The sequence below is a fragment of the Melanotaenia boesemani genome, chromosome 20 (genome assembly GCF_017639745.1).
Source record: "Melanotaenia boesemani isolate fMelBoe1 chromosome 20, fMelBoe1.pri, whole genome shotgun sequence".
Lineage (NCBI taxonomy): Eukaryota > Metazoa > Chordata > Actinopteri > Atheriniformes > Melanotaeniidae > Melanotaenia > Melanotaenia boesemani.
The window spans coordinates 24,143,781-24,169,730 of record NC_055701.1 but is presented as its reverse complement, the minus strand read 5'-3'; the positions used below and the strand labels follow the sequence as shown (position 1 = coordinate 24,169,730).

Sequence of the window (25,950 nt, the reverse complement as noted above, 5' to 3'; positions counted from 1 at the left end):
ATGTTTATTTACTAAAACATAGTTAGATACAATTTATTCACTAAAACATTCATTACTAAACATTCTCTTCTACTCTGTATTAGTAATTGTAGTAATTAGGTCTAAATGCATTGCTGAACACACACTTCAAATCTCACACATAAGGTCTTATTTTCTCTCTCACCGGTTCTACGGTAAAATGAAATCTAAATTTTACCTCCCACAGTAAGTACACAGCGTCTGATGCAGCTGAGAAAATGGTCGTCTCCACTACTTGAAAACAAACACAAGCATGAAATATTTGCACAAACAGCACAATAAAAAAAGCAGCTTACTTTGATGACGTCATCAATGTCGATCTTTCCGTCTTTGTTGTCATCGAGGGCCTCGGCAATCCTCTGCAGCTTGTCCTCAGGAATGTTCTGGATCTGCCGCATGACGGCGATGAGCTCGTCGATGCTGATCAGGTTCTCCCTGAAGGTGTAGAACAGACTGTATACAGGAAACGGTTACCGGCTTTGACAGGACGTAAAATGTGGTGGAGAAGTCTGGATTTAAGGTTCCCACATCACACCAATCAAACAGATCATAGTTTTATTTCTCATCGTAGAAGCTTAAACTTGCTAAGTTAATTTCATGCTAAGATGCAATGCAGCACACTTGACTTAACCTGGATTATTGTTTTTAAAGCTGCACAGGCCAACTTTAAATGGAATAATTAGTTTTAAAAGTTGTGTGCAGCGTTGCATAAGGAGAGTGATGATGATTCAGAAACCTCAACACTCAGAAACACCCAATCAGTCTCAAATCAAGCAGTGAGGGTAATATTTTCTTCTGAATGTTGTTTAATGTGCTGTGAGATGTGAATTGTTAGGTCCATTCAGAAACATGTTGGTTCACAGAGCAGAGATGGAAGGAAGCTGAAAGGAATTACTGATCCTCTATGGCACGATTTCAGCATTTGACAACAATGATGCAATGCGAGCACTGACAAGCAAGCAAATGGCGGCTTAGCGGTTCATCTTACCTTGTCGCATCACTATATTTAGTAAAGAATAATCTGTAAAATTTTAAATCAGTTAGAGGAATGGTTTCAGTCAAATGACTGCAAACTAATAAAACTATTTGTTTTGTTTTTCTTTATTTTTTGGAGGGAAAGCCTTTTGTTCTTTATGCTATCTCCACCACCATTTTACAATGAAAGTAATGATGATGAAGGTAATGATGATGAGGATGATAATAATAGAATAATAGAATTAACAGCTGCAGCTCATAAACATTTGAAGTAAATGATCCACAGGCAACATTTTAAGAAATACATGAATTTTTTACATTTCCATTTTATCCAGTCCGTATTCCCCGTTTTCCCCTCCAGCTGCAGAGCTAATTTTCTAGCTAAGCTAAGGCTTAAATCTCATGTTAAATGAGGCTCTAATAAACGTTACTGAGGTAAATAAACAAATACAGAATTTTGATTTAGATGATGCAAGAAAGAAAAGAAAGAAAAAAAAAGCAGTCTGAGACATATATAACAGAAACTTAGCCCAATTTTTCTCTACCTGCAAAAACAGCTGATTGTTGATGTGATCAATCATGAAAGTAAAAATCTGAAAGTAAAAAACAGTTAGCAAGAACCTGGCTGCTGCATTTAGTTACCCAAAGCTACGACCACCTGGTGGCGGTGGTCAACTGAATCCAGTGGATAAATAAAATAAAAATCTTCCCATTATTTAATTACTCTGATCTCTAACTATCAAAGTAAACTAGCATTTAATCTAAGCCTGGCTTGACTGTTTACAGGCACTGGGTGGTAGATGGTTGGATAAGGATCATCATCAAGAAGCACATAAACACAGACTAAACAGAATCCTCTCGTCCGTCTTCACTGTTTCCCATTCAGACAATTCATGTAAAACTTCCCTTGTTTTCTTAATAAAAAGTTGCCTTTGCATCACTCACTTTCCAAATCTCCATGTCCTTCAATGACACAAGCTCTACAGCTCACGGATGCTGCAAAGCCACAACTAAACTATCTGAGAGGACAAGCGAAAGGGCAATAACGTCACAGTGCATTGCATTCTGGGTAGTTGTCGTCATCATGATAGCTAAGGTAAAAACTTTAAGTAGAAAAAAATTAAGCTGTGAGAGGAAAGAGTCGCCTGAATCCAATGCAAACAAGTTGAGAAGAGACAAGCTGTCCAAAAGAAGCCAATGTTTTGTATTTGGAGGAGATAAAATGTTGGGATTCAATGAGACTCCTCACTAAAAGTGGACCAGTGGTTCTGACTCACTAGGATTATGTAAGGAGGTAAAAATCATTTAGTCTCATACCTGTTTGCACGTGTATTTAGCATTTTCAGAGCCTATCTCTGAAAGGCTACATAAACTAATGTGGACAGATGTTATTCATATAATTTAGATACAGAAATCAGTTATTAAGAGAAACTGATGCAGCTTTCAGATCCGTTTCTCCGCTACATGTAAAACAGCGCCACATGAAAGCTGTGCATAACTATGATTCTGCAGGTTATTAATGGATGAACAGCAGCAGAAGAATTTTTAAAAACAAGTAGGTGAGCAATCTTGGGGTTTTCCTTCACACGCCAGGGAAACAATGAGAAGAGTTTCCTAGATACACTGCATGTGACGTTACGAGATGCATACAGTATCTGCTTTCTCTCTGAGAAAGATAGGCATGCCAAGATTAGCTAAAATAAGTGTAAAATATATAATAAATTAGACAAATTTGAAAAACAAAACAATTCAAATAAATTTAGACATCAAGATACTGATATAAAAAAGCAAGTATGGATATTTCCCAAACCGTGAACGATCAGAAGCCTAAAACCCCTGCAATGAGGTGGAAAACAACCCAAATCATTTGAAACAGAACACCAACTCAACTAAGCAGGGATGTGTGGGTGCTGCTTTATAAGCAGAATGGTTAGGATGTAAAAAAGGCATTTTCTGCTCTTACCCAACAGGTGGAGTGGCGCCACTGTCCACCTGTCCGTCCAGGATGACCTTGTCCTTCTCCAGCTCCAGAATGATCTTGTCGATGCGGCCGATCATGCGGGTCACCCTCTTAGAGAGACGCTGGCTGGCCTTTGACTCCTCTATGGCCTTCTCCTGACCCGTCTTAGAAAACTCCTTCTTGATCTCCTCCAGGTCCTGGAAAAGTGCATTGAAGCATTTATGTCCAGCTAAAGTGATGTAGCATTTGATTAAGAAATAATTAAAGCTTATGTGAATGTAAACAAAGCTTGAATCTTGTCTGTGAGGCACCTCGTTGTATTCCTGGACATCGTCCTTCAGCTCCTCCAGCTCCTCTTTCTCCAGAGTCAGCAGCTTCTTCTGCTCCTTCAGCTTTGAGCAGGCGTCACTCAACATGTCAATCTCTTCTTTGGTAATCTCCTCACCCTGCAACGTAAATATGGAAATTAAAATTATATCCTTAAATGTTCTTGTTATACAAACTATCTGAAGTAGGTCCAGCTAAGATGCTTTAAGGATTACTTCTAGATAGTGAAGTTTATAGTCATGTTTTTCCCTGCAAACATAGAAGAACATCACTAAATGATCCACCAAAAAGTCCTGTCACTTAGTGACTCTAAGCATTTAACAAAAATCTACATAAGAGACCGGCCCAAAAAACACAGAGCTGGTAAGAGAGGGAAGCCAGACATGATACTGGGATACTCCAAGCACATTACCATATGAGTAATGTAGAGCTATAAATGTATTTCAGGTAAGAAAACATCCAGTTGGGGACACTGACAGAAGGACTGATGAGGGAAAGAGGAGGGATAAACATACAGATGTGGGCAAACAGAACTTGCAAATCATATTCAGCATTTCTTTAACAAAGTCAGACAAATCATCTGTGGAATTTTCTCTTACTGCTGATCATGTTTTCAATTCTGAAAAGCTAATGTTATATAGCAAGTACTGTTTACCCCGGACCTAAGTCCATGTGCTAAAAAAGCCAAATACTACATGTGCAAGGATAAACTGGAATGTAGGGGTCAGGTGGGAGAAAGCATCATTAAACCTGACCTGGAAGTGTAGAAACGTCTGCCACTGCTTAAAATTTAAGGTGCAGAATGAAACAAAAAGATGGCAGCAAGTGAGTCAAGTGTTTTAAAGTTTGGAGAAAAAAAAATCACAAAATAATCAGATACATCCACACAAAGAAGCAAACATGAGCTTTTGTGTTAGTTCAGTGAGAAAAGTGTGTAGCCAAATACACTCACCGACCACTTTGTTATGTCCATCTTTTCAATTGCTTAAGATAAATATCTAATCAGCCAATCACATGGCAGCATTGATTGGCAGCTGAAGTCATGTAGACATGGTCAAGATGACCTGAAGTTCAAACTGAGCATCAGAATGAGGGAAAAAGGGATTTAAGTGACTTTGAACATGACGTGATTTTCACACACAACCATCTCCATGGTTTACAGCGAATGGTGTGAAGAAGAGAAAATATCCAGTGAGCAGCAGCTGTCTGGACCAAAATGTCTTGTTGATGTTAGAGGACAACGACAGACTGGTTGGAGAAGATAGAAAAGCAACAGATAGTCAAGTACTGGTTCCAACCAAGATGCAGAATAGCAACACACAACACATCCAACCTTGAAGCAGATGGGCTACAGCAGCAGAAGACCACCTGAGTATTGTTGCTGACCATGTCCATCCCTTTATGACCACAGTGTAGCATCTTCTGATGCTACTTCCAGCAGGATAATTCACCATGTCACAAAGCTCAGATCATCTCCAACTGCTTTCTAGAACATGGACTCCAACGGCCTCCACAGCCACCAGATCTCAGTCCAGTAGAGCAGCTTTGGGATGTGATGGAACAGAGATTCTCATCATGGACACAGCTGACAAACCTGCAGCAACTGTGTGATGCTGTCATGTCAATATAGAGCTAAGTCTCTTTCCAACACCTTGTTGAAACTATCCCACTCAGTACTAGTAAGGTGGACCTGATAAAGTGGCCATGAGTGCATGTGTAAGTGATAAATCCTAAAGATTCAGCATATATCTGAGCAGGTCAGTAAATAAGTTGAATGACATCACCAGAACCAGCATGTACTTCCTGATGTGTCAGCAGGTATTAGCACATACTTTGGAAACAGTTTGCAGAATTTGTGTGTTGTCAATATGGAGCAAAATTTCTGATGAATGTTGGTGAATCTATGACACCAAGCATTATGACAACCTGGTACTAGCAAGGTGGACGTAAGAAAATGGCCAGTAAGCGTATATAAAGTATATTAAAATAAAAATTTTAATAATACATGATACTAAAGGCTGATTTAGTTGGGGTAAAGTTTGCTACTTCAGTCAATTTTAAGGCAGAAGTGCAACAGTAACGTGTGTTAAAAGGTTTCACCTCAATCTTCAAAGTTTCTTTTTTTAAATTGCAACTCAATGTTGAATCAGTCAGTTCAAATTCCGTTGATTCCACTACATGTTAATGATATTACCTTGATCCCCTCAATAACAGGAGCGGTGTCTCTCAGCGTCTCTTTTGCCCCGTTAACTTTAGACAATATTGGATTTGCCTCGCTGTGCATCATCCGACTTGCTTCAAGCTCCATCTCAACCTCCTGCAGAAGACATCAACAGAGCAACTCATGAAGGACATAAAAAAACAACAGAACTAAACAAAAAAGAAAATGGAAAACTAAAGCAAACAGGCTAGCAACAAGCACTAAACATGTATTTACTTAAATGTTTCTTTCTGTTTAATTCTTTTTGTTATTCCTTTTGAAATAATCAAAAGAAAGCTCCATTACATTTCCATTAACTCAAAGAGATAAATCTGTAGAATCAATACATTTATTTTTCTAACGCATAAACCACAAAGTTATTACCAATATCATAATAAAAATCTGAATTTGGCATATGTAATCTGATTTTAGGTGTGTAGGTACTTTGTCAGAGCAGTGAACATAATCCACCAAAAACCACATTATCCTCCTTATATTTGAAGTTTCTGACAGATTTCAAGCCTCACATTTAGAGCATGGCTGCAGAAAAATCCATTTGATATATCACACAATTAACCACTCAGCCAACCACTTTGCAGACAGAGCAGAAAGCAGTTTTTGTTTAACTGATGCACCTCTATCTCAACATCAAGCATACATTTGTTGAGGCAGCAATTTCAGGTTTAACACCTACCGCAAGCTAGGTGTGCGCTTGATATGTGATTAATCATGATTAATTCACAGCTATCCTGTGATAAATCAAATTTAAAATATAAATCGTTTGACAGCCATAATTACAATAATTACACCGCCCACCAATGCTCCCAAAAAGCAGGTCCCAGTGTAGTTACAATGATCTCTATAAGGATTCTGGTTACTGGAAAACCCACTCCCAGTTTGAGTTCAAAATGCTGACACTGTCTCTATTAAGTTAAATCTTAAAACTGATCTCATTTATCATAAATCACTTAAAGAAAAAGGATTAAAGGACTGATGACTCAGCAGGATTTAGAAAAACTTGTCCATCTTCAGCAGACTAGACTACTGTAGTGCTGTCCTCACAGGTCTCACTAAAAAGTCCATCAGACAGCTGCAGTCAGTCCAGAACGCTGCTGCTCGAGTCCTCAATAAGACCAAGAAAGTAGATCCTAGAACTCCAGTCCTCAGATCTTTACAGGCTTCCTGTCTGTAAGAGTTGCCTTTAAAATCCTGCTGTTAGTTTACAAAGCACTGAATGGTTTAGGACTAAAATCCATTCAGGATCTTCTGGGAACCAACCAGATCCCCCAGGTCATCAGGGTCAAGTCTACTTTCTGTTCCCAGAGTCAGAACTAAACGTGGAGAGGCAGCGTTCAGCTTTATGCTCCTCACATGTGGAACAAACTCCCAGAAAACTGCAGGTCTGCTGACTCAGCAGTTTTACATCAGGGTTAAAAACTTTTCTGTTTGCTGCCTTTTATCTAAACAACTTGTTTCTTTTTACTGGAACTTTTATTTCTTGCATTTTATCTGTTTTCTTTATTTTCTCCTGTTTTTATTTAATTTCTTTTATTTCTTTTTAATGCACTTGTTAGTGCTTCCTGCACCGGCTGTAATGCTTTTAATGTTTTATGTAAAGCACTTTGGATTGTCTTGTACAAATAAACTTAAATATGAGCTAAAGAGCTCATATTTACCCAGTTTGTGCAAAGCCTGCTTTAATTTCCCTCTTTGTTTTTAATGACAGTTTTCTACTGTAATTCTTTTTGTCTCTCCTCTTGGCTCCAGTAATTCATAAAAAGCTTAATTTTTCACTCAAACTCAAATGACATATTTCATATTTCAAGTCATACAGCCTCAAGTATGGCACGACTGTTCTTGAACCACTGGTCTTATGTTTGTATAAAAACAACATTAAGCAAAGAAATTTGTCAGAATTCAGTTCAGTGACTAAATTACCCGGGCAGCTTTCTCTGCAGCATCAGCCAGCCTCTCCATCTCCCGGTCCTTGGTGTCCTGCCGTATAGCTGCCTCCTCCTGTAGCATCGTCTCCAGTTTGGTCTTATTGTCCACTTTGGAAAGCTCTATCTCAGCCACTTTTAACTGGGCCTCTTTGGTCTGGAAGGGAGAGGAGAAGGTGAATTGAAAAGCTTTTACAGAGGTAGATTATCTTTTCCTTTTAAATGAACTTTTTCCAGTTTTCTTTTTTAAGTTTTTGCAGTCAACATACCACCATTTCAGGGAGTGTTTGAAGAGTGGTTTTCAGCTGGTCAGCAGGAGACAGAGTGTCGGGGAGGTACATGGCTCGAGACAGAAGAAGCAGAGATGTGGGGATCTGTTGGTTCAGATGCAGCTCCAGCCACTACAACAGTAAAACAATGGAGGACAAATCTGTTGTTTAACATCCTGCACATTTTAAAAATCTATAAATGCTTTTTTTCTTATCCAAATAAAACCTCAACGAAGGAAAGGATGAAGAAAAAATACAGAGCTTGTGACAATAAAAATGAGATGGTCCACCATGGAAAACATTGTTTCTGTTTAAGACTTGTCACCAGTTTGTTGGTGTTACCTGGACCAGTTGCTCTCTCAGTCGCTCCTCTGTGACTCCGAGAGACCTCATCCCTCTGACACGACAGGCTGCCTGGACCTCGTTCACATTCAGACTCTCCACTCCTTCTTCTGCTATTAGCTGGAAACAACAGAGTACATAGGTCTTACAGAGCTGTCCCTAAAATTAAACTTAAAATAAAAAATTAAACATAAAGAAGCTATATTACATCCTCACTTTTGCCTTTGTGAAATTAAGGTTGTCTGTTTAAGTTTGATAGGTGTTACAACGGTGTTGTAGAAGAAATTACCAAGAGTCTGGGATGAGTAAAAGTATATAAGGTTTATTACAGGAGAAGTATAAACTACAGGCAATACTTGCAAGTTCGAGAGCTATCTTGCTGACCCCAGAAGCCGACAAGAGCAGCCTTGCTGCATTTTAGGAATCAGTTTTATTCAACCTGATCCTAGCTGAAGGCCAGTCTCTAAACTGATAAAAAGGAGAAGAGAGACTAGAAGGCGCCACTCTCTTTTTGTCTCACCCAAACAGGCTGCTATTTTCTAAACAACTGTTTGTATCTAGCAGCTGCCCATCAGTCTCAACCTTTCCCCATATCATGAGTCTGGAAGAAAAGTGGTCAGCCTGACCTCACACAAGAACCCAACAGGAGAATAATAACTTCAATGTTCTATATAAGGAAAATACACATTATGACATGTAATTGAGGATAATAAATGAATAAATGTATCGTATGAATAAAAGAATGATTACACTTGTGATTGTTATATGAGTAAATATGATCAATTACCATATGCATTAAAATTACGGAAACATGACCACAGAGGTTGGTACCTTGTCATCTGCACGGATGGCCCTGAGCTTCATGATGAGCTGAAAGCGAAGGAAGTTGTTGGTCCCGATGGACTGGAGCTCCAGGAGACGGCAGAGAGCCACCAGCTGAGGTCGGGTCAGGTTGTCCAGAGTCAGCTCGTCCTCAAACAGTTTGGAGAACTTTATGATCTGTTCATTACTGGGACGCTCCCCAGAGTCACGAATCTGTAGGGATGTACAAGTTATGACTTGTAAACCGTTTTAAATTATTTAAAATTGGGTCAATTTTCCTTGAAAAAATGTGTTTATGAAAATCTTTAAGACCCAAGATGTATTTACCTAACAATACTTCTCTCCCATGTAAGCTACTGGAAAGATGCCTTCAAGTTCATAACAAACTGATAATCTCGTTTCTGGAGTTACCAGATTATTCAAGCGATCATGCAGACAGCATAATCTGATACTAGATTAGTATGAGAAATTGGATTGACACACATAGATTTCTCCCCAATAGGCCTTCATGCATGTAAACTTCTGATTTATTTCATCTCTGCATGTGGAAAAAAAAACTGTTGCTCCCATATTTTTCACCATCTTCTCTTAAAAAGATGAAAGTCATAACATGAGCTGAACACACAAGAAGAACACAATGGAACGCAACAGTGAAAAGTGAGAAGAGAAACGGAGTAAAACAGTCATGCACAGACAATTTTGAATCTTATTAGCTCCCACATTAACAGCTAATGCTAGGACCATGGGCATTGCTATGTTCTGAGACCTGATGTTTGGAAAATAATTGGAAGTTGCGCCATTATGTATGTATGTGCTCTTAAAGAAATCCAATGGACTGGAAAATGTAGACCAGGGGTTTCTAAATATCACATTTTAGAAATGCATGTAGACACATCACATCTGATTATAATATTGCCTGATTACTCCCAGTTATCAGATTTTAAAGGTTATGTAAACAGACTCCCTGATGATCAAAACTACGCAATGATGACAGATTTTAAAATAAATGTCATATTTTTTATGTAGACTTAATACCTGATAACAAATATCTATGTGAACCAGTAGAGGGTGGTGCTGAGCCTTTATGGTGCATGTCATGGCTCTCTGACACCAACCTTTTGAAAGAAGGTGGAGAACTCCTCTGTCACTGTGCCCTTGGCAGCCTTGTTCCGCAGTGCAATCTCCTCAATGGTGTCCTGCAAGAACTTCGCCATTTCTAGTTTGACCCTCAGCTCCTTCTTCAATCTCTCCTCCTGAAATACATGCCACAAATTTAAAATGTCATTGATCACTTCATCTACACCTAAAACCACCTACAATCTTTAATAAAAAAAAGTAACTGCATAATTATTTAACAATATATTGCTCCTCTGATCTCATGGGGCTTAATTTCATTAATTAGAGTCCTCAGCTCTGATTACCTTCTTTGACTGTGTCTCGAAGGTGGACGGCAGCATGTTGGGGAAAAGTTTCAAAGCTACAGGAAGAAGAAACTCCATGAACGGGACAATGATGAACACCAGGAAGGGAAGCAGTCTGAAGACGTCTGCACACGTTCTGAGAAACTGAACAGAAAATTTTTTATTTGAAAATGACAACACTATAATTTCACTGCATTTACTGTATAAACTAATATTTGAAATAGATCATTTTACGTATATTTGACCACCTTATCCTGAGTCAGTGGTTCCCAAACTTTATCTGTAGGGCCCCTTTTCAGCAGCAACAATAATGTCAAACTCAGCAATCTACTTCAGGTGAATTGAGCTTTTGATGAGACGAATGCTGCTTTTTTTTTGGTACTTGAAATATCTGTTGATTCATCATCGCAGTGCAAAAAGTATAAGTTTTATTTCTCCAGCAGAGGGCAGCATCTCACAGAGAAAGTCTATAAATGTGAGCAAGTGTTTATCACTTTCTTTTGTTTCTACATACAATCACCCCGCTCAATAACCTCCATACAGTTTCAACAGTCAGCACTTTAATCCTGAGCCTCTACATCCCCAATGATTCACTTTGCATAGAGCTTCAGACCAAAGTGAACATTCTGCCTCACAGCGGCTCAAAACCCGTTCACTTTATCCAAGAGGAAGCACATTAGTAAAGCACCAACCTGAACAATCGTCTGTGTATGGAATCAGCAGGCCAACCCTGGTCTGCATCATTGTACAGCTGTCCAACTGCAGCTTACTGATCATCCTGAGACACAATCTACAGAAATGGCCCAGAGGGGAGAAAGCCAAAACAGGACTCCTTTCTCTGCTGTTTCCACCTGCATGACAGTGGACCAGTGGGGTGAGGGATTTAGGCCAGCCTGGGTGAAAAGGCTTTTGTCTGCAGGCCCATTGACATGTATATCATCTCCCAGAGGAGAGAAGGGGGGTGACACATTAAAAAGAGGGAGACTTTAACGGACCCCTGCGTATTGTAAGTAAATATGAAAGGGGGAGATTAAGGAGGCAAAGGCAGTCCAGGTTAGATGAATGGGGAGTAGATGGGTTTGAACATGTGCTCTGAAGGAGTCGCTGCATTTGAAAAGGTGTAGATGGGGTCATGGTGCTGATTAAATGGGGGGTGGGGGAAACAGTGGTCATCATTACTGCTGACCTGCAGCTGTTAGCACTGTGGTAACGCTTTATCTCCCCTATTTCTTTAACACAGAGCCTGGTACATGTATGCTGTATGTAATGGGACATTTCAACCTCTATCTTTTAGGTTCAAAGACATAAATAAATATCAGAAATCTCATTTACATTGCAAATCACTGGAATATAGTGGAATGTAAAGCTTCTTTTGAACTGAGACCCCTGCCGGATTTCTCAACAATGAGAAAGTGGCTGAAGATGTGATGATGGATATTTTTTAAAAACTTTATGAAACGGAAACAGAGAAGGCACATCATTAGTAAAAGCTGAAAACTGGAGCTGGAGACAACAAACCCACAACTGCTACAGTCTTTTGTTACACTAAACTCAGGCCACAGTCATTTGGTCTCAACCAAAGTACGCTTCTTAGGTCTGCACCAGATTGCAAAAGAGGGTACAGACCGCTCCACATGAACCATAACAACCATGAAAGTGGACCAGGGTTCAACCAAACTGTGCCAGTGTGAATGCGCCCTCAATGTAGATGACAGTGCGGTTTGTAGAGTGTAAAAGGGGCACAAGGTAAAATAAACTAACAGTATGATTACATTTACGGCTGAGTAGAGATACAGTTAGAGTTTGTTCAGACTCCTCTCTTTACCCAAGTAAACATTTAAGGGAAATAAACCTTTCATAATATTGTGCTGCCTCTAACTTTCTCTGTGGGAGATCATCACACATTTATGAATACCTGAATTCACCATCTAGATGTTCTATGCTACTACGTTAGGGGGGAAATAAATAAAGGAGTCGATGAGTGTTAGTATGTTTAAACCAAAGCCTAAGGGAATATCCCGTAGCAAGGTAAACAGATGACTAAACAACCACAGCAGAGAATGTGCACTGACGTCACCAACGCACAGAACTGTGGGAATAAATTGCCATTTTAAGAGCACCCATGGTCTGTTTACATAGGTTCAGGAGTGGCTCCCATCTTTTTAATCTCCACGGACAGTTTGTGCTTTATGTGAGCAGAAGTAAAGATGGCTGTATTTACAGCATGTCAGCTATGAACGGTATGATGAGAACAGGTGAGGTGGTACACCTGAGAGTTCATGTAGAAAGACTTACTGTCTATAGGCACAAAAAGTACAAGATTAAAAATGCAGCGGTACCAATCTGAATTAAACTGTGCAGATGAAAACGTCGCTTTCCTCCACCAGTAATGTTCGTTGTTCTCTGATTAACATGAGTCTCAGTGTTGTTGTGTCACACATTCAGTACGTCTGATTTCAGACGTTTCAGAGTAGATCTGCCATCAGAATTATTTGTATATTTCATTGTCCTTGTAGTAACTAAATATACTTCCTTATATTTTTGATTGCATTCATAGTTTAACCTCATCTTTTGCAAGATGTATTAAATTAAATAAGCCTGTATATTTACACACTTGCCTTTTCCTTTTATAACACCCAGAATATAATTAATTCAACAGATGAACAGATATTTAATTCTGAAATCAAAATATCACAATTAAAGTTTAATTAACATATAAATTTTCAGTATGATGGTGTAGTTGCAGCCCACAGTTTTTAACCCATCCGTTTGTAAAATGGCTGCATAAACATTTAATGATCATTGGTTTTTAAATTCATGACAGGTGTAGGAACTTACACCAAACATCAGGTAAACACTGACCTCTGAAAGTGAAGCAGATAGCTATGCGTCTAAACCTGAACTTCATTCATTGGTCAGCAGATTGTGAGGGTCTAAGTCATTAATGTTTCTGCATCATAACAAATCTTCACTTTTCTTCTGAGTTATGACTGTAAGGATGTTTCTTATCAGCGTATTTTACACATGTCTTCAACACAGTTTACTAGTGAGAAACCTGAAAGGATGGAAACAGTAGCCAGCTGTCCCCAAATGGCGAAGAAAGCCTCGGTGACGTCACGTGCATTCTCTCTAGGAAAAGCCGTGGCAATGGTCCAATCATGTCACCTAAATCTGCTCCATCCTGAACTCCTGAAGAACGCGGACACAGTGGTGTCACCTGAGCTGACGGGCTCACCTTCCCTGAACTGACATTTATGAGCAAACACTTTTATCAGGTTACTGCAGCAGACACAGGGCTGACAAACTATTAATTAAACTAAGCTGGACATTATGATAAGAAGTTCCACTGGCATCTCTGCTTTGTTCTTATTTCTCTACTTCTTGGAACAGGGAGGTAAAATAACAACAATGTGACATACTGATTAAGTGCAAGAACAGGGTGAAGCTAAAGTCAACTGTGGAGTTTTCTGATCACAGCTGCAACACACAAAGCTTCTCCTTAAAGAGCTTTGATTAAGCAAACAAATCAGCTAAACAACTTGTGAACAAACTCTCAGCATGCAGCAAGTCTCTGTAATGAATCCCATTAGGTTAGAGAAGCCATGGATTAAACATTCGGGAACAAGATGTCTTAGCAGCCAGTAAGATCTTAATCTTAACTCAATCATCCCCGATCTCTGAACTCAGGTAAGTCAGTTTCCAGTCTAATAGAAAAACATAATTAAAAACGCATCAGTGTTTCCTCTTTGCTCACCTGTCTCCTCTCTCGGCGGGACAGGGGATTACCATTCAGCACCCTCCACAGCATTCGCCCAGCAATGGTGGTATCAATCCACAGCAGCCTGAAGCCGTGGTAGTAGTGCTTGATTTCATCGAGGACCCGCTGACGGAGCGTCCTTCTGGCAGGTTCTGCATCCAGCGTCGGGCTGTACACTGGCCCTCCTTCCTCCAGCTTCTTCTTCTTGTCTTTTAACAATCGCAGAGACTTCTCCACCTTTGAGTCGTCCCATCTTCTCCTGGAGGTGTGTATCCACCTGACCCCAGGGATGTCTTGCGGTCGTGCTATTGTCCACTGGGACCCTGTTGTGATGGCAGGGTATGGCGAGGTCGAGGCCCCCGCTACTAAAGCACAGTAGATCCGCTGTGGGTCTACACTCTGACAGGGTCCAGAGTATTCATCTGACAAGGGGATGGAAGGACCGAACGAAGACAACTGGGTCAAGCTGCCAAGTCTGAGCCCGTCAAGTCTAAAAGGACAACATGATTAAAAGTTATGGATTCCAAAGCTGTAAACAAGTCTTGGATAAAATAAAAAATAAAATAGAACAAACAAATAATCTTACCAAGAGGAAATTTAAGCAGGAGTAGAAATTAAAATTCTGAAGTGTATGAATGTGTATGAACACTTAAATGTTGCTATATCTTTTAACTTATCTAGACTGTTTGCTTTTAAAAACTTTGCAACTGTCTTTATAAAACAAACAACAAAAAAGGTAATTCCTAACACTAGCTCTTATTTCTAGCATTTTATCTGTCTTATTCTATTTCAGATTGTCTTCTTGGTATCCATTTCCAGTCTGGTTTGTAAGTAATTGCAACGTTTACTAGATGATAAAACATTAGACAGCCCAGTTGCTGAACACTGGAGGGCCAGACTGGATGAAATGTTTGCAGAGAGGAATAGTTCTTGTTCTGTTATTTAATTTCTTTTATTATTCATATTTTGTTTTAATTTTCCTAATTCTAATGCTTCTTTTGCATCTTGTAATACTATTTTTAAAGTTTTATGTGGAGCATTCTGAGTAACCTTGTACATGAAATGTGCTATACAAATAAACTTGACTTGAAAAGGAATATGTGTTGATAAAATTGTGTTCTAAGAACAATCTGGTTCTTAACATCAACAAGACAAGGGAGGTCATAGTAAATTACAGGAGGACCAGTAAGACTGAGAATGCTCTTCTCTGCATACAAGGAGAAGCGGTGGAGTGTGTAGACAGCATTACGTTCCTGGGCATCCACATTTCCTCCGTCTTCTCCTGGACTGTGAACACTTCACACCTGGTAAGAAGCTCAACAAAGGGTCTTCTTCCTCAGGAAGGTGAAGCAGACGGGACTCTTCTCAGCTGTTTGTGACCTTTTACAGAGCCACCATTGAGAGCGTTCTGTGTCTCAGTGTGACGGTTTGGTATGGCAGCACAGGACAAGAGGTACTTAGCCCAGGAAAGCTCAGGGGATCGTGGGCCGCCATCTACCAGATTTGGACTCCATGTACCCTGTTCCATGTATTGAATAGCCCTGCCATAGATGGTAGAGGTCTCAAACCTATCCACCTTGGTATCTGGTTTCAGATCGGTTTCATGGAGGCTAATCCCTGGTTTCGTGGGGATGAAAGGACAGATTGCTAAAATACTTTTGTGGTTTTACTGCAAATCTGCGTCGTGGGGACGGCCCTTAGAGACAGCTTCTTCCCCAGAGCTGTGAAAGCAAAAGCCCCCTGAAGTTCAACACTTACAGCCTGCCCCTACAGTATTTGCACACATGAACCCAACCCTCCACAACCACACACACTGAAGATTAACACCCTATCAGACACACACACACCTCTGTCTTTGCACTAGGATGAACTTTTTCTCACCCTGTAAATATTACTGTCTGCTGGGAATTCTCTCATTTTCTGAAAATACAGAGGTGTTCTTATTTCTTTTATATATTCTATATCTTTATTTTTTACTTTTTTATGTGTGACTTCTTTTTTCTTATTTGTTTGCTTAAGCCAAGAGACTCAAAAAATGTATTATGCTTGTATAATGACAATAAAAATCTTGAATTTTGAAAATGAATACCAGTGCAAATTAAGTTATATCTGCATATGCTGTATAAAATTATTCAACTTAACTTTGTCTTAAAGCAAGCTGTCATTTTCATTCATTCTCATTAGCTGCAGAAACTCTGTGTACATCACTTTTAAATGGCTTACTTTTGACTGGCAAGTCTGAGGGTTGTGCAGTTGAAACAGGGTCCGTCCTTTAGTTTCTCTGAAAAGAAAAAGGAAAAAAAACATGAAAATAAATGTATCTTACAGACTATACAAGGCCACAAACACACATAGTATCAGATTTCAAGAACTGCTGCTGATTAGACTAAATCTTACATCAGCAGCTGTTTGCAGAGTCCCCCTGTTCTTATGTGTTTATGGATCTAAAGACCCTACACCAGCAGTGCTCATAGTGGTTATGCAATAAAATACTCTAAAGTCACTCCCCGTGTCTTACGCAAACATCTATCAAAGAACAGCTACCAAGAAGTCTGTTGAAATCCTGAGTAAGCCCTTTGTTATATATACAACTATGTTAGCAAAGCTAATTCATCACATAGCAGTACAGAACTCTGGTATGAAAATAGTTTTATTTATAAAAAAAACAAAGTTATTATCTATCTATCTATCTATCTATCTATCTATCTCTCTCTCTATATATATATATTTATATATTTGAGATTTTTACCCCCAGCAAACTACTTTTTGCTATTTAAAAGTACTCTTGGTACACAATAGGACTTTAAAAACTCTGTCAGCACATATGACACACTGTTCTTCTGTTAATACCTTTTTAACTATTGGTAGGAGGGACACTCACACCCTCAGAAGCCCATCACGGAGCTCTAACACTCATAAACTAGTCATGTGTAGGCAGAAAGAGGGTGTAGGGGTGAGACGCTTCCAGCCAATTAGATCAAAGCATTCAGCTCTGCCACACCTTTCCTCCGACTCACGCGGCTGAATGGAGTGAATCCAGCACTGCCTGGGTGAACATGACAGGCTGTGGCCTGCAGCCTGGGGGACACAGAGTTTACTAGAACGGCGTCACCTCTGTGACCAAACATCTACTGTAGCACAGAGAGGAAAAGCCTGGAAATACAGTAGATTACTCAACCCTACATTGCTCAACTGTGCTGTACTCACAGCTACACCAAGCTTCAGTGTTTTATTATTGGTTTCATCCCTCTGCGGTTTTAATGATTTTGGCTTCACTAAAGCAATCCACAGACTATCAGCTGCGCTTTTGGCAGTACTATTTTGGTCTTGACTCATCCGCACCGTGACCCCAGCAACGGCCTGTTTGACTATTGCCTGTAACAGTTAATTCCTCTATGACCTCCAGCCTGCAGACATTTAGTTGTAACTGCCTTGTACTAAGCCAATCCAAACATTACTACCGGAGTTTAAGAAGGTTTATATCACTGCATGTAAGGAAAATACAACCTCAGATTAATAACAGCCCATCACATCTAAACCAAAATCTAAACCAAAATTCAGAGGTAGCATGTTAAAAACTGAGCACATACTGCATCCACTACAATTAAGAAGCTGCCAGATACTGCTAATGAAACACTCTTGCTTAAAATGACCGTTGCCTAGCATTACCGCCTCCACGTCAACAGCGGTTTTGGCTGTTTAAGCTTCAATCATTCAGTTTCAAGCAGGAAAAACATAATCAATGATCTAAGACAGGGGTGCCCAAGTCCGGTCCTCCAACACACCTGAATCAAATGACTGTCTCGTTACCAGGCCTCTGCAGAGCTAAATGACATGCAAATGACATCTGATTCAAGCGTGTTGGAGAAGGGTTGCAATTAAAAGTTGCAGGATGGTAGATCTCGAGGACCGAGCGTGGGCACCCCTGATCTAATACGAGCCATTTTTTGCTGATCAATCTGCAAACAAGATGAGACCAAAGTGGAAATCTGTGGATCCTGTTCAGATCCAAACAGCATATCAGCACAGTGGTGAAGAGGTGATGGTTTGGGCTTTGATACCGCAGTATTATAGGTCAAATGTGAGGCCATCTGTTACACAGCTAAAGCTTGGATTAAACTAGGTTAGGAACGCACAGCAAAGCACAGTTGCACATTTACAACAGAATGGCTAAAAAAGAGAAGAATGGAGCTGTTGCAATGATCCAGTCAAAGTCCAAACCTCGACCTGATTGAAATGTTGTAGCCAAATCTTAAGAGAGCTATGTGTAAACAAATAAAAGATTAATTAAAGGTCCCATATTATGCAAAATTCACTTTTTAATGGTTTTGGAACAGTCATACTGGTCCCCCCGCATGTGTAGGAGACCCGTAAGTGTGAAACTCTTTCAGGCGCTCTCTCTCCCCCCTGCTCCACCTCTAGGGAAGTAAGCGCTGAAATGAGCTTGTTTGAAAGCGTGTACGTTATGACGTCATAAGGGACAATAACCACTCCCCACAGAGCGATGGACCCGTCTACCGGCTCTCAAAGCCCGCCCTCTAAAAATCACCTAGCGCCCAGTGTTTTTCCCTCTTCGGCAACCCTCGTTAGCGGACATGGCTAAGCGACAGAAGCACTGTTCTGTTTGTGGCTGCATAAATGAACACGAAAACGTTTTTTTTACTTCCATCCACTGAACCCACGAGGACTGAGTGGATTAATTTTATTTTTGGAGGAAATGTACCCGGAAAACTTCCAAAGGTTTTGCATGTCTGTGGCCAGCATTTCAAAGAGGACTGTTTCCACAACATGGGGGCATGGAAAGCAGGCTTCGCCAACCGTTTGAAGCTGAAGCCAGGTTCAATACCAACTGTCCGTGACACAGCTGGAGAGGTAAGAGCTGGCAGTTATTTTATCATTTCGGCCTTATTAGTCTGATAGCTTGAAAATATATTAACCTGTCAATCACCTCATGACGGGCGATGCGATGGGCGGAGCCAACAGCTGAGCTGCTCCACCAGGGTTCCACCCACCATAAACGGCACATTTCTGAAGCTGCTAAAAAGAGGGAGGTGAAGAGAAGCCGCTGCACTCAAACTGAGGGTCGATTTGTCAATACCATGGCGGAAATATTTCATTTAGATATTAATGAATGGTCTCAGATTGGGAATAAAGTGTATAATATGGGACCTTTAAATGAAGCAATGTTTTAAAAGTAAAGTGGACCTCTGTTGTGATGCAAGAAACTGATAATGGCAACAGAAAATGATGCAAAATGAGGGTTACTAAAGAGAAAGTCAGTTAACATTAACTATTTATAAGCAGTGGTTCTTTCTGTTGATACAATACAGTAAAAACAAATGGTGATTAATTATGATTAATTTGTAAGCTGTGATTAATCTGATTAAAAATCCTTTAACAGGCCTAAAAAATCATTTCGTTCATTCATAGTGCTCTATCTCACCATCATTCTCGCTCAGACACATACCCAAGCAAAGAGAGAGAGAAGGAGGGAGAGAGAGAGAGAGAGAGAGGGAGAGAGGGAGAACAGGTGAGGTGGAAACAGATTAGTTCTCTCTTCTCTTAAAAAACTTATTTTAAAGAATTGAGGCTGAAAATTTTCAAATGCTTCTTGTAGTTGTAGCTGGTGACTGAAGAACAATAGATAAGCACACAGGTGTATTTTTAATATGGCAGCTCAGAAAGTGTGTATTTAAAAGCCGCTCGCTGCACAAACTTTACATACACCCTGGTGATCGACTCCACCGACCACCACGACACTCAACTCCCTCACCGACGCCAGGGAAGCACCACAAATTGCTACCTGGTATCTGGGAAACACTATGTGTATGTGTGTGTGTGTGTATTTTTTTTATTATTATTATTATTATTATAATTCATATAATTAGATAAATTATTAAATAAATATTTGCCCATTTTGGAATAAATTAAATACAGCTTCATTTGATATGTAATGTGTTGTTTTTCATCTTAGGTTGTATTTAGCTCATTTTTAAACCTGGTGAGGACCAGATGATTCTTCATTATGCCATCCCATGTAAGACTGTTGAACTAAAACAGCATGTGCTCTTTCTCACATGACTGTACAAACCAATTGTGTCACTGTTTACATGGACATTATCCACATGTAAACAAATAGCAGCTTTGACCCAAATGGGACTTGTGCTCAAAATAATACTGATTGGGAGCTAAAATACATGTAGCATGTAGCTTTAATAAGCTCTTGGTTTCAAGGATATTTCCTCCCCAGTACCCATAAAAGATATTTCTGGGTTATTTCCCATTAGACACCACTTACTGATACTGAACACTAATGTGGAGGCAACCAAAAATCCTAAACGGAGATTACAAAATGATGAATAAATCACCTAAAAAGAGTAAACACTGCATGCCACCTTAAAAATGATTTAACATACTGTACCTACATGACTCACATGCACCATAACCTCACCACAACTCTAACTTTATTGTTTCTTCAGTATTATATTGATGTTGTGGTCCAAAGTGGATGACTGTAGAAATCCACTTTGCAAAATCTGCATACTAGTCAATGTTGTGCTGTTTCAGCAGGACTGAAACCTCAAATATAACTCAACTTCAAGCTTAAGTTTTCTTTACCATTCCTATTTATACAAAACAGGCTGGTTTTCTTTGTTTGTTTGTTTGATAATATGAATTCAGAATTTATGCAAAAAGCACATGTTTAAGTTTTTGGGGTATAGAGTTGTCTCAAAGACTAGCAGCTTACAGAATAATATTAGGATCGTAATCTAAACCTACCAGTAGGGCTGGCGATATGTCCTAAAAATAAAATCTCCGATTTTTTATAACCAAATCCGATTTGCGAATTTAATCGATTTTTTTTCTTTTCTTTTACAAAACATAAATAAACTTATTAAAAACATTTATTTGTTTATATAGATGAATACCAGCAAAAGTAAAGCATATAATGACATAGCTTTTCCACCATATAAACGACTTCATATCCTACATAGAAATGAGACACAATGCATCCGTGATCTCTTTCCATCTGGATCCTTATCATACAGGAACCAGAAATAATTCCCCTGATGAAGGTTGTTTCTTAACTAGGGTATGTTGCACTTCTCACTGCAGTTATACGCACAGCTAAATCTAGGGCTGGGCGATTAATCGATAAAATCGATAAATCGAATTTTCCATTTTTGGAGATTAATTTTTTTGAAAATCGGGATTTTTTTCCATAGTGAGTTAGCAGCAGACTTAGCCCTCCCTCCACACCAGAACGGTGTTTGTCTGACAGATTTTCAGTAAAGTGACCCTTCACTCACGCCTGGGATTTAGCTGTGCGTATAACGGCAGTGAGAAATGCTGCTCTCTTATGAGATGCTGAAATCAACTTAACCCACAAACCCTAGTTAAGAGATAACCTTCATCAGGGGAATTATTTCTGCAGTGGATCCTGTATGATAAGGATCCAGATGGAAAGAGATCACGGATGCATTGTGTCACATATTACAATGTAAGATATGAAGTTGTTTATATGGTGGAAGAGCTATGAAATTATATGCTTTATTTTTGCTAGCATTCATCTATATAAACAAATGAATTTTTTTAATAAGTTTATTTATGTTTTGTAAAAGAAAAGGAAAAAAAATCGATTAAAATCGGAAATCGGATTTGGTTATAAAAAATCGGAGATTTTATTTTTAGGCCATATCGCCCAGCCCTAGCTAAATCCCAGGCGTGAGTGAAGGGTCACTTCACTGAAAATCTGTCAGACAAACACCGTTCTGGTGTGAAGGGAAGGCTAAGTCTGCTGCTAACTAACTATGGAAAAAAATCCAGATTTTCATAAAAATAAATCTCCAGAAATTCGATTTATCGATTTTATCGATTAACCGCCCAGTCCTACCTACCTACCAGTATGGAAAAGGATAGAATATACTTAAATCACATCTGATATCTGGTCTTTCCTAGTCTTGCAGTCTTTTTAAATGGGAAAATTTAGCTTGGTCTGTCTCTGGTGAAGATATAAAAGGCACTGACCTTTACTCATGGAACCAATGCAATTTGTCTGATAATCTGGGACTACAGCCAAGAGCACAGTCACAGTCACTGCAGACAGACAAATCCTCATTATGACCCCATAATCTATTTATAAAACAGACCTGATGCATTAAGGATGCACATTACTGGAACTACTGACATTAAATATTTCCTCAGAAGCATTATGCTCTAATGTCTCCAATGCTACTCACTGATTACTGTGATCCACTTACAAATTACATAACCAAAGTACAACTAGTCTCATCACCTTGATATCGACGCTGGTTATACAACAACAAACTTCATAGGCTCTTCAAAAATACATGGCGACATGATCTTGGAATCAAAGCACATTAGTACTAACTAATGTTCAGTTCAAAACCTGTCAGTGTGCAGATAAATTTGAGCATTTATATTACTCTAAAAGATTTAATTAACCAGTTGATGTGCACAGAAGTATTTAGTCAGTTAGGGTAGTGATAGAGTTTTAGTCATAGGGATGAGTGGCATTAAGTGTTAAATTTTCTATGAATAGTATTAACTTAGTCAAAAAAATAAAATGTAAATTTACAAAAAAAAAATCAATGTGCAAAAACATGTTTGTAGCATTTTTAAATAAACATGATCACATGCACTATTCATGGAAGATCTTATATAACAAGATTTACTAAAGAAAAATAGAAACTATTACTTGATGTGAGAATTATACTTTACAGTAACCTAAACAAGTTGTTATTTTTTCCAGTTTGGAAAAGCCTGTGTTTCCAGTGCACTACACACTTGCAAGGTAATGAAATGCTAAGCAACAAAAAGAGAAACTGAGCAATACTTAAATAAATCGCACATCACCATTGATAAAACAGTCCATGAGAATCCATTACAGAAAATCAACATGGAATCGAAATTTATCCTTGGCCCTGTTTAGAGCCTTTTGTTCTTATTTCTTCTTGCTGACTCGGATGGTTTGTGTAAACTGAATATCAGAGGGGAACCTGTTTGCCATAGCAACACCATCACCTCAGCCTGCAGAGAAAAGGGGGCGCTGTCAGGTCAAAGCTAAACCAGACCGTCCTTAGATAACCTGAATCCTTTATCATAGTTGCTCCTATATTATCACTTTGACAATATTCTCTTTAAGTTAAAACTACGTTTATGCTAGGTAGGAGCTAATCTGTGACACACAGACTGATTGAACTGTCCTATGCCCAGTTATTTGCTATCACCTTGAAGATTCAATAAGACCCAAACAGGAAAACCTGCCTCCGAAAAAGGAGGACTCTTCTAGATGCTAATGTGTCAAAGCTAACCCAAGATTCAATTAATTATTACAGAAATAGCCCAAAACTAATTTGCGATGTAACAAACCAGTATTGAAACCTTACCTTTACCCTTTCGAAATTCGTTCTTTAACGACCGGGACGTTTTCATTAAAGGTGCTCGAGACCTCGTAAACAAGATTAACGCCATGATTCAAGTCTGAAGTCGCTGACTTTAAACAATATGTTTCAAGCTAGCACGTCGGTTAGCTAGCTATAGCTTCTTCCAGATATCGAAACCAGAGTACCACTGAGGCGGTACATAGAAAAAAAAAACAAATCGTCAAGCGATTTCAGTAAGTTACGACGCATGTATAACTCTTCTGTGGAAAATTTAGCTTCATGTCACGTCCTTTCTTCCCTGTGACGCGGATGACAACTAGCCGGGCCAAGCACTCAATTGACGTCAAACTATGCGCCCATTAAGCAGCTTGTTGTAACAAGGTCATGTTTCCGGTCGCTCAGAGAATAAAAGTCAACATTTTGAGATGGAGCCAAAACGGTCAGCAGCTCCGAGATCCAAAAACGCCACTGAAGACAGAGACAAATGCTGATCCTGCAGGGCAGTTGCCGTTTCCTCAAGGGTCAGTCGCTGCTGTACAACGTCCAACCGCTGGTCATTTTCAGATCGCGGCGTCTCTAAAACTGGTGGTGTTTTTTTTCTCTCTCTCTATTTAACTATTTCAAAAGTACAAATTGGCAAAGATAATCATGGAATGTTATTCAAATATTCCAAGCAGCTGACAAAAAACATAAATAAATAAAACTTAAATCAAAATCAAAGGGGCTTAGTTTTAACAGTGCAAATGTCTTTGAAGACATTTTTTTGTTTTACTAATTTCTTAACAGATGCATAGATGTCAGACGTTCTGGGATACTTTGATTTACTGTCATGAAATGAAAATATATTACATAGCCTACCGAAACAAATAGGTTCAAAATAATACAATAAATTTTGTTATATAATTACTATTTGATCAAATCTATTTTAAATCAAACACTAAAAATGATACAATATGTTCCAAATATATTAAAACTAATATTATTTTTCAGATTAAACCTGATAAAATATTCTAAGTGAAAATAAAAAGCAATATGACTGTAGTTTTTTCACCATTTACATGTAGATGTGTGGATTTCCTGTGAGGAATTTAGCGTTTTTGCTTTTGCGTATTGCAACGGAAGCGTACTGCAGTCACGTGAGGGGAAAGAACCGCTGTTGTTCCGAATTACCGAGATCAGAAGAAGAAGAAGAAGAAGAAGAGAGAGAGAGAGAGAGAGAGATTTTTATTAATAAGAAGAACCAATTCGGTTGGATGTTCTGATTTAATTGCATAAAAATCTAAATGTTTTTTACGAGTAAAAGTGCTTAGTTTGTCTGCATCTTCAATTAATTCGGTTTTAATTTGTTTTGGCTTTGACACATAGGGAGATCATCTAATGGTATCATTCGTCGGTTTTACCCAGTACAATATGATTCTACTTAAATGTCATACATTACATAGATAATTTATTTAAAACATGTTCTAGCATTTACAACATTTACACCTTTACAGTCCCTTCTCATATCTCTGGAAAGGAGTAGAAATATACACAATATACATAATTCCCTACCTTATTTCTAAAGTCATAATATATCAGTAAAGCATAAACTTTTTACATTCTTTGGAAGATTTACCCAAAAGCCGAATATCCCTAACTTTTTGTAAGTAGAGTAGTTATAGTGTCGTCTGTACAGATTATGCTTATTATTTTGCATTTACTGCCAACGTGTCAGAGATTTTTTTTAATTAATAAAAATAAATTACAAATAAACTATCAAAGAGATATAATAATAATAATAATAATAATAAACCAAAAAGATTGATAAATCGACAAATATTGAGCTCCACAAAGAAAGATTTTCCTGTTAAAATATCGTTGCCCAGCAATTAAATTTAGATCAGTGCATTTTCAAGGCATTTGGCGTGTTTGCTGCTGCATGTTGTTTGCCGCATCCATTTTGTTTTCCGCACTAAAATATTTTCATACAGGAACTATAATTTCCTCCTGTGCTTTACAACACTGCAGTTTTCTAACTGACCACACAGTGGAACTAACTATCCCAATGAGAAATAGGCCACTTCTGTAAGCTTAAGGCTTACAGACTTGAAAACTCAGTTTCTATATTCAGTATAAATAAATAAATAAATAATATTAGCAGTAGTAGTACAGTCATAAAAATTCAAAAACCTGTTTACCTTTCATGTGCAGTATTATTATGCCTGATCAGATTACATGAACACAGGGATGTTAAAAACTTTTATTCATATTGTATACTGTGTTTGGGTGTATGTCATGTAAGGCACATTTCAGATTAATCTGACCCAATATTCTGCACATCGCCTTACCAGCCACAGCTGACAGACTTTACAACCACAATTCCAACAAAAAGGTTGAGATGCTGTGTAAAATGTCAATTTAAAAAAATGTAATAATTTGCAAGTTTCAAACTTATTTTATTCTAATATAAACATAACGAAACCAACTGCAGAATTTATGTCCAAAACAAGATGCAGTCACTACATGTCTACTA

The 25,950-nt window shown here is 38.7% G+C and overlaps 1 protein-coding gene across 4 annotated transcripts in view; it reads right to left on the bottom strand.

Moving 5' to 3' along the window:
• Positions 1-23,961, bottom strand: part of letm1 (leucine zipper-EF-hand containing transmembrane protein 1) — a 28,634-nt gene extending 4,673 nt beyond the window's left edge. Inside the window, exons 1-14 of one of the 4 annotated variants that reach the window (XM_041971411.1) lie at positions 23,442-23,961; positions 16,255-16,312; positions 14,029-14,521; positions 10,275-10,418; positions 9,969-10,106; positions 8,863-9,066; positions 8,032-8,151; positions 7,690-7,821; positions 7,419-7,577; positions 5,475-5,597; positions 3,265-3,399; positions 2,957-3,150; positions 1,007-1,039; positions 315-471 (exon numbers count right to left, since the gene is read on the bottom strand). In XM_041971411.1, coding sequence (XP_041827345.1) covers positions 315-471; positions 1,007-1,039; positions 2,957-3,150; positions 3,265-3,399; positions 5,475-5,597; positions 7,419-7,577; positions 7,690-7,821; positions 8,032-8,151; positions 8,863-9,066; positions 9,969-10,106; positions 10,275-10,418; positions 14,029-14,521; positions 16,255-16,312; positions 23,442-23,526 — 2,175 coding nt within the window. In that variant the 5' untranslated portion in view covers positions 23,527-23,961. Of the gene's footprint in view, positions 1-314; positions 472-1,006; positions 1,040-2,956; positions 3,151-3,264; positions 3,400-5,474; positions 5,598-7,418; positions 7,578-7,689; positions 7,822-8,031; positions 8,152-8,862; positions 9,067-9,968; positions 10,107-10,274; positions 10,419-14,028; positions 14,522-16,254; positions 16,313-22,059; positions 22,085-23,441 lie in introns of those variants that run through there. The other 3 variants (XM_041971414.1, XM_041971412.1, XM_041971413.1) reach the window with 3 other exon arrangements.
• Between the last annotated feature and the right edge of the window lie 1,989 nt (positions 23,962-25,950).